The following is a 13,406-nucleotide window of genomic DNA, read 5'->3' as shown; positions in this document are numbered from 1 at the left end:
TTGAGTTAGAAAGAGCCCTGAGGGTAATGTCACTCAGGGTTAAAAGTCTTTATTTCCTCTAAGAATTGAAGGTTTCCAATCACACAACTTCAAGCAAATTAATATTCCGTGCCATTTTTGATTTCCACTGCTCTTCTGGTTCTGTTTACCAAAAAAATGACTTTCAAAATAATATTTCTTTATCTAAAGTATTTGGTTTAAACAATAATGTGAGAAGAGCACAGTCAAACTCATTAACATGCATCGACCAACCAGAATGACCACCCAGTGTTTTCAATCCCACACTTGACAACCTAATTCCACTTTTTAATCCTGTTCTTTAACTTCAGAAAGCCTATTCTGTGGATTTGGTGCATTGTAACCTCAACCCCACTGGATTTCCTCCATTTGAAGTCCACCTGAATCAATATTTTCACAACATGATAAACTGAACAGAGGTTGAGATGGCAGCGTTTCAGGGCTTTCATTAAATAGCTGATGTATGTTTGGCCGCAGAAGCCTTAATAGACTTGGTGGTAATGGCCATTTTTATATACCGCTCACTTGTACATGGACTCAAGCAGACACTGCAGTGCACACAAAAGCACAGACTTTGACTTTCAAACACACACACACACGCACAGTTCTACCATGGCAAAAAATCAATTTCAAACCTCTGATTGATTTGGCTGCATTATAACTCTTTGAAATTGATTTTTTTCTAGTGTTTTATGGTGGATTGTGTTGAATGGATGGACCTGTAGGATGAAAACATGAAACATAAAATACACATGCAGCCTGGCAAAGGTGCAAATAAAAATAGATTTCTCAAAAACACACTTTTCTGTGTACACATAAAAAACACTCAGAAAATAAACTTGAGTGTGCATACACATAGACCAGTAACTTTGCCCCCGCTGTTTATCTTACCAATGACAACATCCTGTGTTACCGACCCATAGCTCCATATTACCACATGAATCCCGCCCCAATATCCTGTTGGAGTCCAAAGACCACTGGAGCCACAGGTCTTTCTTCTTGTAGAAACACCATATGTTGCTCATACATCTATTTACCATATACCTTTAGTTCAGCTCAGAGACTCACCAGTTCGAATGCACAGAAAGGACTTTGTTGAATAAATTACATTCATGTGTGGTTAGTTGAGCACCATACTAAAAGGATAATTTTGGTTTGGTTTTTTTTTTACAGCCTGGGCCTTATTTTCATAGTTTTTGCCATTGTGTATATCAGTTATAATATTGTCTTACTAGTCTTGGACATGAGACCAACACCTCGACACAGCTTTGCAGTGGTGTCGCATGGGGCCATGGAATACAATCCTTAAACCTTTCAACAACAAAAAAATACTAATGCCTCAGTTAGACTGTGTACATGATTTCCCATTAACTGTGACTTGTCAATTGCGCTGGCTGGATAGTTTAAAGATGATTACTTCCTGCAGATGAACCAGGAAGTAGCTCATCAATTAAACTAACCACTGTTGATAATATTGGACATTTCTGTTATTAACTTTTAACTTTCATTTCACTTACACTTCCAAATATGTGGTTTAGATAATTGGGTTAAATCGGGCTAGTTGAAACATGCTTGAGGATTGTATTCCATGGTCCCGTAAGACGCAGTTGTAAAACCATATCAAGAGGTGTTCCCTTGTCCGAGATCTCCACAATGGGGTCATTGAGTTAAAAAGTTATCATAACTTATATGCACAATGGGAAATAACTATGAAAATAAGACCCAGGTTGTAAAAAAAGAGAATTATCCTTTAATGTCGCTCATGTGGCTGTACTTAGAACCTGGCTAAGTGCTGTTCAAGCAACTCTTATGTACATTTTACATTTCATCTGTATTGCACAGACTAGATATCCATTTCATCCATATTGCACAAACTAGATATCCAATTTGGCCTTCTATGTTGTTTTATTATGATGATGTTAGATATTGCCCCCTATATGCAAAACTCGCACTGAATAAACCAATGTTCTGTATTTAACGTGGATGTACAAATGCTCATATGTATTCACTGTGCATGTTGAAATTCTATTGTAGATCGCCAATGCTATGGTAAGCACATGGCAGGGTCCGCCAGCCATGAAGTCCCTGTTTACAAGAATGTTCTGCTGTAAGAGCTGCCCCAACATTATCAAAACTAACAACTTCATCAACTTCCAGAGCTACTTCTTACAGAAGGTAGATGAGAAAAAAAAACACACACACACACACACGTTAGTCAAACACACATACGTTAATCAAAAACACCCGACTGATTAACATCGCTAATACTATCAGCTCCTTAAACCTTCAAAGCCACTCTATAGGCATCAGCTAAGAGAAAAACCACTGTAGAACTGTCTGTGTTCATCTTTGTCTGACACACTCAACAGACCCTTTACAACAGCCAATATAATTTCTGAGAGAAACTATAATCCCCTCTTTCACTACCTCAAGAGGATATAGTCAGAACTGTCTACCATTTACTGCTGTGTTCCTTCATGTTCAATGTAAGACGATGCCAGTTGCCATGGCTTTGCTAAGGGATGTCCAGAACCTGTGTCCAAAAGACGTCCTCAACTTCATCCTGGACCTAATCAAGTACAATGACAACAGAAAAAATAAGGTAGTCTCTCTTTCTCGCTCTCTCTCTCTCAATCTCATTATTTCTCTTATATAAAGACAAACCACTAACAAAGCCTGAATCTTATCAAGCTAAACTGTTCTAACAAAGTATGCATTTATGGTATGTACACATTCCTTTTTATAGCTGTTAGTGAAATTAGCAAATGATGTAGGGCTTATTGATATTCTGATTTTGGCCGCTTTTCAGATATATTAAAGCTGAGGTCCTGAAGATTTACATGCAAACAAATTTTCTTTTTAATACTTTCTATTATTGGTATTCTTAAGACGATAGCAAATCCACAAACGTCCAAATCATGAAAATGTTTGTAATTGCTCATTTTAATGGTTTTGGTTGGGTGAGATTTTCCAGGGTAAAATGATGTTGCGCACTGCATTTTACATCTGCGTCTTAGCAGCCAAATGTGAAAAATAAGGCAGGTGGAGTTGTAGCTAACAAGCAGATACAGAAAACCAAAATCATCAATCGCCAAACTGAAATTCTCAACTGTGTGTTTTAATTCAGAGGTGGGAGCGGTGTTCACACAATGGCACTGTTGACACAATGGGCTTTAATAATTTTGTCTATAGTTTAAGAACACTCACACACACACACACACATAAGGGTATGTGTCTCATGATTATTAATTCAATCTTATTTCGTCTGTCTGTCTTTCTCTGTTACCAGTTTTCAGATAACTATTACCGTGCAGACTTGATTGAGGCGTTGACCAACTCTCTGACCCCGGCTATAAGCATCAACAACGAAGTCCGTACAGTGGATAATTTAAACGCTGATGTTCGCCTCATCCTAGAAGAGATCACAAGATTCCTTAACATGGAGAAGCTGCTGCCTAGCTTCAGAAACACTATCACTGTCAGGTGTGTGTGCATGTTTGACGGATAACTATATACAAGAACGTGGTTGAATTTTATCCACTTTTGACTGTCATTATTGTATTACAGTGCAACGGATGAACTGCACCATTGCACCTCCAGTTCTTGATTGTGAGCATACATTCCACCAAAATATATTGTCTCTGTCAAAATTAACCTTTCCTGTGTTAATACTGCGGTGGCTATTACTGTGACGGCTATTACAGCCGATTATTTCTCAGATGTCAAATAAAACTGAACAGGTTGGTTTTACATTGAGTCTCACTGAACCTTTCCTTGTGGCCTCAAGTTGAAAAAGGGAACAGGATTTAATCTCTCCAACCATTGTTGCCAGCAGCAGAAGTGAAAATCGGCGTTTGCAGTAAACACTTGGAGTGTGTTTGCCATCTGCAGCTCGGGTCCCACGCCTGCGGGTGTGTCTCATGCCTGGGCCTGGGAGTTAGTGGTGGGGGTGTGCCACGGGGGTGTGGACCGATCTTGTGCCTTTGGGGACTGGCTTATGCTCCTCTGTGGTGTGCAGGGCTGTTGCTCTGCGGGCTCCTGGCCCCCCTGTGGGCTTGGAGTTCCTCTGGGGTTGTAGTGCCTTGGGCTCTGGCTGTTCTCTCAGTCGTGGGGTGTCTGCACAACTGCAGTACCTGTGGGAGGCTACCGAGCCCCACCCCCCCTCCCCACCCCAGCCCTTTGGTGGCACAAAGATAAGTCGTGGATCTAAGACACCAACATTTATTGGCATTAATCCAGTGCACTCACAGGTGGATACACATACGTGGACACATAGCATGCACATACACTTGGAGCCTAAAGTTCCATGTGTTTATATCTGAATGCTATAGCAGAGAGAAATAGTACAGGTAACGATCTCAAAGAGTAGAATGCTTGACCATAGTGAAGGCAATCTCTGATGTGGTGGTTGGCTCTTTAAAATCTGTGCAAATACAGTTGGAGTGATATATGATGTTCCTCTCCTTTTTTCCTCTCCCACTCTCTTCTTTTTCCCTCCTCTCTCTCTCCAGTTGTCTGAAGGCCATTCGTCAGCTTCAGAAAAACGGTCATATCCCCAGTGAACCATCCCTTTTTAAGTCCTATGCAGAGTATGGACACTTTGTTGATGTTCGCGTTGCTGCTGTAGAAGCTTTGGTTGACTACACTAGAGGTACACGTCTCCCTCGAACATATGCCCATTCATGTTGACATGCATGTGTCCACTCATAGACTTTGTATGTGCTCATCATGTGTCTAGTGCAGGCCATGGCATTGTTTATCTCAGTCAGCATTGTCAGATGTGAAATATGTAGTGCCTCGTCAAATGATCATATTTTCAAGAAACTAATCATACAAGCCAAGCGAAGTGGAAACAATGGTGAAAATATGTTTTTTCAAACAGTGTATTTATTCTAAGCCAAACATTGTATTTATTCTAAGCAACAACCTTAACATTTTTTTGTAATGAATAATATATTCATATTTTTGCTGTTGTGGGTTGGAAGTATGCTTGTGTGTATTGATTGTGTTGTTTTTTTTTTTTTTTCACCAGTTGAGAGGAGTTCAGAAGAGCTGCAGTGGCTTCTTAACATGGTCCAAAATGATTCAGTTCACTATGTCAGGTCTGCTGGAGCACACACACACACACACACACACACACACACACACACACACACACACACACACACACACCTTGAACAGATTTGCTCTTGGCTTTCTTTTCATCTGGCAAAAAGTCACAACCTACTCCATCTTTGTCTACAACATCACACTATTATTTTCCATTACATGCCATCATACTAAGAAATGTTAAGAAAATGTAAAATTACACAATGACATGCAAACAAGCTTAGTGATGATCAAGGACTTTATGATAAAACCAATTATTTTATAGCAACTGTCAACTGTTGTAATGTTTGTAAGCTGTGCTCAGAACAAGTTTTCAAAACATTTGCGTTCGCTCTCTCTCTCTCTCCCTCCTTCTAATCAGACACAAGATCTTGGGCATGCTAGCTAAGAATCCACCATTTACCAAAGCAACAGACTCCGCTCTCTGTAATGAAGCTCTAGTGGACCAGCTGTGGAAGCTCATGAACTCAGGTAAGTCATACAGACACACAAAAACTGCACACACATATGAATAGGGGATTCCTTTTGGTTTTGAGTTATTGCCAGTGGATTCATGTGCTGTGCATCAGATTTGAAATTGACTGAGTAGATCCATTATTTAACTGATCAAAAGGGTTTCTTTCTTTTTTTTTTTTGTAATGCTTTTTCAGTGTCAAAATGAACAATTCCTACTGACTGTCAAGACTTGAGGAAAATGTTGATGCGAGAGCCAAAAAAAAAAACAATCCTAAGGGTAAAGCATTAGGATACAAGAGAGGAGAAAGGAAGGAAAAAAATCCATCATGTTATTATGGAAGTGGTCATGGTGACTCGCTTGGGCTCATTACTGGCTGCTCGGAGGAGAATAATTAGGTTGCTGCAGGCTGAATAAATATCGCAAGCTTTACACTGCTTTAATCCATCTGTAGAACACATGGGAGATACATGAACACATGGCATATAGAGAGCTAAGGCTCGTATATTCACTTTTGCATACCAGATGTGCACGTGCATACACGCACATTGTACACATGCATAAACAAAGTAGCATGCTTATATCCTTAAACACAGAGCACACAGGCACAGATAGGGGCATAAAAACACACAACATGGGCATGCGGGTAGCATAGCGGTCTATTCTGTTGCCTACCAACACGGGAATCGCCGGTTCGAATCCCCGTGTTGCTTCCAGCTTGGTCAGGTGTCCCTACAGACACAATTGGCCGTGTCTGTGAGTGGGAAGCCGGATGTGGGTATGTGTCCTGGTCGCTGCACTAGCGCCTAATCTGGTCAGTCGGGGTGCTTGTTCAGAGAGAGGGGGAACTGGAGGGAATAGCGTGATCCTCCCACGCGCTACGGCCCCCTGGTGAAACTCCTCACTGTCAGGTGAAAAGAAGTGGCTGGCGACTCCACATGTATCGGAAGAGGTATGTGGTAGTCTGCAGCCCTCCTCGGATCAGCAGAGGGGATGGAGCAGTGACTGGGACGGCTCGGAAGAGTGGGGTGATTGGCCGGATACAATTGGGGAGAAAAAGGGGGGGGGCCCCACACAAAATAGACCTCAACACATGCATGTGGTGCACACGTTTACAAATGTGCACACACAGACTCTCACACATACACACAGTAATATGATTAAATTTAAATCATATGGAGCAGCTGTCATTTATCACTTTGACGTAAGAGAATTGCTCAACTCTTGTAATGCACGTCCGTCATTTTGGGAACACTGTTTAACTCAAAATTGGAATCAAAATGCATAAAATTCTCAGGGCAGTAGGCTCAGGGCAGCTACTCCGTGTAATTCTCAGCCAGGGAACCAAATGGAATGGATTTACTTTTGGATCCTGGCTACTTCAAATATACTGATGCGCTTGTCATTGGGTGACCAACCAAAATCCAGGATATTCCACTCGAGAGGAGTTGAATTTATTCATGTTTGGTTTTCCTCTCAGGAGAACTGTGGTCTTCATGCAGTCTCAGTGCTAAAGCAGTTGCCTAATTTATTAAACACTGCTTTGTAAATAATAGTCAGAATGCTATTGTTCATACTAAAGAAGCATGATGCATGATTTTTTTTTTGCTCACAGCGTACCCTCACTAATGTCTTATATTCCCAAACATTTTGCTTATTTTGTGAAAGTACAGTTAAAGCTATTCAAACTAAAATCCTTGCAGGGAATTTCCTGCTTTGATTTAGTAGTGTATGCTTTTAGTTATTGTTCATTGCATCTTTGCTAAGGGATTGATGTTCCCAAGTGCACTGATGAGAAACTAAATTGTCTTTTCATCATTTGATCCATTCAGCTTTATCTAAGTAAATAGTGCCTCAAAATACCATGCATGGCATGTGAAAAGGTCCTTAATATGTCATACCAAAAGAGTAATTTTTCCACCTCCCCAGTTTACTGGACAGTCTGCTGAAGAAATCTGCTGTTTCACAACCTACTGGCTCTGTCTGAAGGTTTTCAATAACTCCTGGGGGGTGGGGGGGGTTGAATGTAATCACAATGGATCCTTTCTTCCAGACCCCAATAACATAGGGCTTGTAGTGCTTTGTGGTTCAAATGGGTAGAGCGTGGCATTTACGTTTTCAGGCTTTGGGGATTGAATCCTACTGAGCCTACACTACCCCTGAATTTTTTTTTCTAAAACTCCCTTCTGTCAGTCAGTATATATTATTATAATAATATGAAAGAGTTCTGCAATTTTTCTTGCATCAAGGGGGATGGATTGGGGGGAAGGTAGTTTGCCACCTACCCGCTGGCCTTCTGGACAGACTACAGTCAAAGTGTTGCATGAACACTCTCTGCAACCCACAAGAGGATCAGTCAAATCTCTGTGGGTGATTCCTTTTATATCCCGTCTGGGACATATTACTTGGGTTGGTCTCTCCATGCTGTGTTGTTCAGATGTTGTGGCATGGCACCAGGGATATAGTGTTGGTTTCTACTTGGCACACTTTCAACAGTTTACAGTTTGCAGCTTTCAGCCTTGTCTTTCCTCTGAGGCCATCATCCCCATCCCAACCCTCTGATTGTTATATCTAGCCCTAAGTAAAAAGGTTTAAGAACTGCAGTTACAGCATATTCAGTGCTATAACTCATATACATGGCTCTGCCTTCACCTATTGTGTCCTCAGGTTTCAGTGAGTCATTCTTTAGCAGTCAGTCCTATACGCCTGTCGATTTGCTGGCCCGACTCTGCCAGCTAAGTGTGCCAATCCAAATACACAGCAACCTCTGAATCCAAATATGAGGGTTGTGCACAATTTCATACCAGTATAGACCATTGTTCTGTTGTTTCTGCTGCATATTATTTTTCACACGTGGACACAAAATGCTTTAGGAATGAGCTCAAAAAAAATAATTAATCATTACACCAATAGAACTGTAGGTTTTGTTTGTGGATAGATGAGTTTGGGTGGCTATTTGGTAGTTAGCCTGTTCGTGCTGCTACGTCTGCCAAATTAAATATACAGTGACCGGAGTGCGGTAACCTCAATACGGTGGTACATAATGTGTTGGTTGTTTTTATTCGTCTCTATAACCCAAACCCCCCATGTGTTAAACACACACAGGCTGGTGCTCTGTTGGTCAGAGTTGTACGCTGTGAGAATTCAAAGTTAGAATGGTCTCCGATGCTGTTAGAATAATTTATGTCACGTACCTTCCAAACCCACAAACCGCCCCCCATGTTATCCGCCTGACCTTGGGGTTGCCAGCATCAGCAGAATAAAGTACCGATACTCTGATGATTTAGAATGATGCTTTTAGGGATCACGTGTCACTGAGAGTTGATAAGTTTGTATTTTTACAGCATTAGTGGTACTCATAATTTCTTTGTACGAAAGGTGAAATAAAAATACGGTTGAGGAACATTAAATGTCCCCGTGAACCACTGAAGCCTAAACTAATCAGGATCTCATCCTTCTCTCTTCTCATGCTCTCCATCCATCCTTTCTGTTCCTTTTCCCTCGCCCACCTCTCCACCATGCATCTCTCACCGCCACCTTCCGTCTGTTATATCTTTTTGTTTGTTCTGACATTATTGCTGCATTGTCTTCCACCCTCCCTCTCTGTTTCCTACCCTTTTTTTAAGTACCTCTGTTGAAAAAGGGAGGATGAGATGCAATGAAGCTCTAAAAGTCTCACACTGTCTCTTACTAGATACCTCCCATGATTTGCCAGTTACAGTGACACACTAAGCCTTCAGTACACTATACTTCATCTCTTCATCCTCCCTTTTCCTTTTCCTCAGGTACCTCACATGACTGGCGTCTGCGCTGTGATGCTGTGAACCTTTACTACAACCTGTTTGGCCTGACACGGCCCTCCTGCCTCCCTCTACCAGAACTGGGCCTGGTGCTCAACCTGAAAGAGAAGAAGGCTGTGCTCAATCCCACCATCAAACCTGAGCCAGGAGTTAGCACTGTCATAGACACCCCTGCCAGCATAGGCATCCACGGTGTTGGCATGGGATATTCGACTGTAAGTTTGGGGGTACTCGACTGTTAAGTTTGGCTGTAAGCCAAAAGTGGACTGACCTGGTTTAAGGAGTACATCATAATTCAGTTTGTGAACTCATTCAACATTCATTTGTCATAGGATAGATATCACAAATTACTTCAAGTGTTTCAAATGATTTGAATTTGGAGAAAACCCCCTCGCTTGAATGAAAGTTACTGGCCCTATCGAGTTGGCTCAGTTCACTTCTTCTCCTATTCCTGGGCCATGATTTAACATCTGTTGAGCGTACTTACTGCACTAGCTGTGATGACAAAAGCTAACAGAATGCTGATGTTAATTGCTTTAAGAATTGTAAACAATTTGTTGGATAAAGTTAACTTTAATTGCTTAATCGAGAAATAAAGGAACTTAGTCCCTAAATCCTCTGCCCATTCCTTAATTGATAGGTTCCACCTGGGCCATTTATCACTCCTTGAATTAAGCAAGTCGACTGTTGAGCAGGAGGGCTGCAAAGTGACCTTAGACAAAAACAGTTGTTTAATCAAGGTCCCCACATGTCCAAGAAAATCTGGACAGTGATAGACTAGTTTTCCAGTCATGGAAAACACCTGGAAAATTATCAGATGTCCTTGTGACATTTTTAAGGTCATGGAAAATTGTTAAGTTGGACTGTAAAAATGAATTTTACATAGTTTTTTTTTTTTAAGCATAATCTTTAGCTGAGATCACATATTTTAGCCACTGGGACTGTATACCAGTGGGTGACTTGTGGGTGGCGTGTTCAGTGACCAGTCAAAATGTACTGTCCATTTAGAGACTTGAGGGTTTCATTGATAGTTATCACTGAGTAATATGTCCTTCCATGAGCAACAACCGTCACGTACATCCGTCCAAGAAAAAGAGTGGGAACCCTGTTAATATAAAAGCAAATGGCATAAAGAAACCATACTAATCTTTTATTTTATACTCACTCCCAGTTTCATCTTTCTCCACTCCCCATGCCAGGTGGATGAGGAGCCAGACCCTGTTTCATTAGGGGTGTGTGGGGTTGGCCAGCCCCCTCTGGGCCTGAAGAGGAAGGCTGAAACCCCTCTCGGTTCTCCTCCAGAGCCAGGACAGGTGCTGCAGCAACAAGAAGATGACGGTGGTAGACGCTACAAGATCAGGGTGAGAGACTCGTCTGATGCAACTTTAATTTTCAGTTTTATTGTTTCTTTTTTTTTACTGCTCTTATCTACTCATCCTTGCTCTTTTTTCAAAAACACTGAAGCGTGTTGAATGACAGTCCTTACATTTTTTTCACCGATTGACACTTATTAGACTTAACTGCTGGACACACAAACACGAACACAAACTCAACTAATCGATTTGTGGGGGAAAAAATGTTGAAGACCCTTCACATCCACATAGTATTTCTACTCTGGCAAAAAGTAACCTATGTGTCTCATTAAAAAATATAAAACATTTTTTATATAGATATTTAGCTTTTGTATTGATATGTGGTTTCTGTGAACTTACAGTTCAACACAATGGAAGAGGAAGATATTGATATGGAGACTGTTCACGATAGCCAGGCCTTTATACACCATCACCTCAACCTGCTGGAGAGACCCTCTACACCAGGTTTGTTGGGCCCCAACCAATTCACACACACACACACACACACACACACACACACACACACACACACACACACACACACACACACACACACACACTCACACTCATCCATCCTCTCTTTCTCTCATCAAAGGTAAAGAGCCGCCATTGGTGGAACAGTCAATGCTCTCCATGCCAGCCACTCCTGTGCCCTCCTTCCCGAAGGAGACCACCTCCACCTCCTCCAAGCATGGAGCAGAACACAGTCACCACCACCACCATCACCACCACGAACACAAGAAGAAGAAGAAGAAACACAAGCATAAGCACAAACACAAGCACAAGCATGAGAACAAGGACAAAGAGAAGGACAGAGAAAGGGATAACTCACACGCCTACAGCAACAGCCCGGCCAGTGGCAGGTCACTGCGCTCACCGTCTCTGTCAGACTAGAAATCTTGAAAAATCAGGTTTTGAAGTGCTGTGTAGTCATTTTATGGGATTGCACCAGAATTCACAGCCTCCCCTCTTTGGACATTGTCTTTTGGACAGATTCTTGCAACTCTTCCCTGTTAGCTGAATTTATTTGCTGATACAGTACAGTTATTTTATGTTTAAAAAAAAGAAGATACCCCTCCCTCTCATTATTTTTAAAAATAACTTTCAAAAGAATCTACAAATGTTGGCTGGTACTACTACAGAAAGCTGGTGGGGCAGACATGAGTGACTTATGACTTATTTAGATTCATTGACTGTACCCACTAATGAGCATTTGCACCAACTTAATGTGACTTATTGTCACAGCTGCTATCAGTGGCTTTTTTGTAATGACCAAATCCTGTCCACACATTACCCTGTATTTTAAAGAAAGACACTGTTGATTACATATGCAAAAATTTTGCTAACTGTAGCAGTGTAAAATATGTTGTGTCTAGTAGTATGGATCACTGCTGCCTGCAAAACAAGCTTGGAGATATGTTTTGTTTGAACGTTAATTTTCATTTCAACTTGTCCAACTGTAGAAATACTATTACCCGCAGTAGCAAACACAATAGCTAATGTTAAGGCCAATTATCAAACTGGGAGATGCTCATTTTTGACAACTGTTTTTAGTAAAAAAAAAAAAATCCTGCAGCTCAATGAAATTTTAATAATGCTTTAATCTTTTCTAATATTGTTTTGAACTCATTATTTCTACATTGTAATTTCAGCAATCGTATTGCAGAAATAGTAGTGCATGACAGAGTAAGAAAGAAATAGACTGGGCCTGCAATGTCATTAAGGGAAACCATTCAGAGGCGTCCCCATGTCCCAGCACCACCCACAGACACACAAGCCCACACAAACATCCTTAAGAAGGGGTTCCTGTGCTCTTTACAACCCTTCCAGGTTGTCTGAGGCAAGCGACCACATACACCTCTCTCCACAAACAGACCCACACACGCTTTCCCAGATCCCATACACTCCTTTCTGTTTCCCCTTACAGACACCACTCTGGTGTGCCTCATCTCCACAGCTCAATCCCAACATTCATTGAGCGGCTGGTTAAGAGGAACTTGGCGGATTGTGGTTTGGATTTAACCTTTCTGTTGACTGGGCGTCTGGTAGTATCTTGACAGATTAGAATATTGTGCAAATTAGATTTCCATGATTACTCACAGAGGAGAGGAATTGGACTGTACCACAGATTTTATAGTCAAGTGATACTGATATTTTATATTACTTCTTTTTTTACCGTATTGATCATTCATAAACCCCTCTATTTAATCAATGCATATTTTAAACTAGTTTGGACCCAGTTTCCTAGAAGCAACTATGGCTTGACTTACCAAGAAACATCATATTTCTAATTGTGTGTGTGTGTGTGTGTGTGTGTGTGTGTGTGTGTGTGTGTGTGTGTGTGTGTGTGTGTGTTCAGCTATATTAGTAAGGATCAATTTGAGTTTAAACCACAATAATTTGGACATTGAGGACACTTTGTCCGGTCCTTACTTCTTTGGGGGTCTATTTTAGAGTTAGGACTTTGGTTTACAGCTAACGTTTGAATTACGATTTAGACAAAAGTATCTACGGATTGCAAGACGGGTGAAACGTACAAGACACGCCCCCATAGTGCGAGAAATGCCCCCCCGTTGGGTCGAGGTTGGGCGTTTGGAGCAAGTGGCGGGAGTCCTGTTACGCCCCTACATGTTCCGCCCCTGTTTTACAGTCCACAGACGGATACTTGCCGAT

At 41.4% G+C, this 13,406-nt stretch overlaps 1 protein-coding gene across 1 annotated transcript in view; it reads left to right on the top strand.

Moving 5' to 3' along the window:
- taf2 (TAF2 RNA polymerase II, TATA box binding protein (TBP)-associated factor) overlaps window positions 1-12,344 on the top strand; it is a 39,968-nt gene extending 27,624 nt beyond the window's left edge. The window contains exons 18-27 of the mRNA XM_056286080.1: window positions 2,053-2,193; window positions 2,510-2,620; window positions 3,308-3,501; window positions 4,530-4,669; window positions 5,051-5,120; window positions 5,489-5,598; window positions 9,367-9,596; window positions 10,581-10,742; window positions 11,096-11,198; window positions 11,329-12,344. Of these exons, the coding sequence (XP_056142055.1) occupies window positions 2,053-2,193; window positions 2,510-2,620; window positions 3,308-3,501; window positions 4,530-4,669; window positions 5,051-5,120; window positions 5,489-5,598; window positions 9,367-9,596; window positions 10,581-10,742; window positions 11,096-11,198; window positions 11,329-11,627 (1,560 nt within the window). The 3' untranslated portion in view covers window positions 11,628-12,344. The remainder of the gene's footprint in view (window positions 1-2,052; window positions 2,194-2,509; window positions 2,621-3,307; window positions 3,502-4,529; window positions 4,670-5,050; window positions 5,121-5,488; window positions 5,599-9,366; window positions 9,597-10,580; window positions 10,743-11,095; window positions 11,199-11,328) is intronic.
- Window positions 12,345-13,406: the final 1,062 nt, after the last annotated feature.

This window comes from Lampris incognitus, chromosome 9 (assembly GCF_029633865.1).
Source record: "Lampris incognitus isolate fLamInc1 chromosome 9, fLamInc1.hap2, whole genome shotgun sequence".
Taxonomy (NCBI): domain Eukaryota; kingdom Metazoa; phylum Chordata; class Actinopteri; order Lampriformes; family Lampridae; genus Lampris; species Lampris incognitus.
Note: the sequence above shows the minus strand (reverse complement) of the source record. Positions and strands in the feature narration are given on the sequence as shown.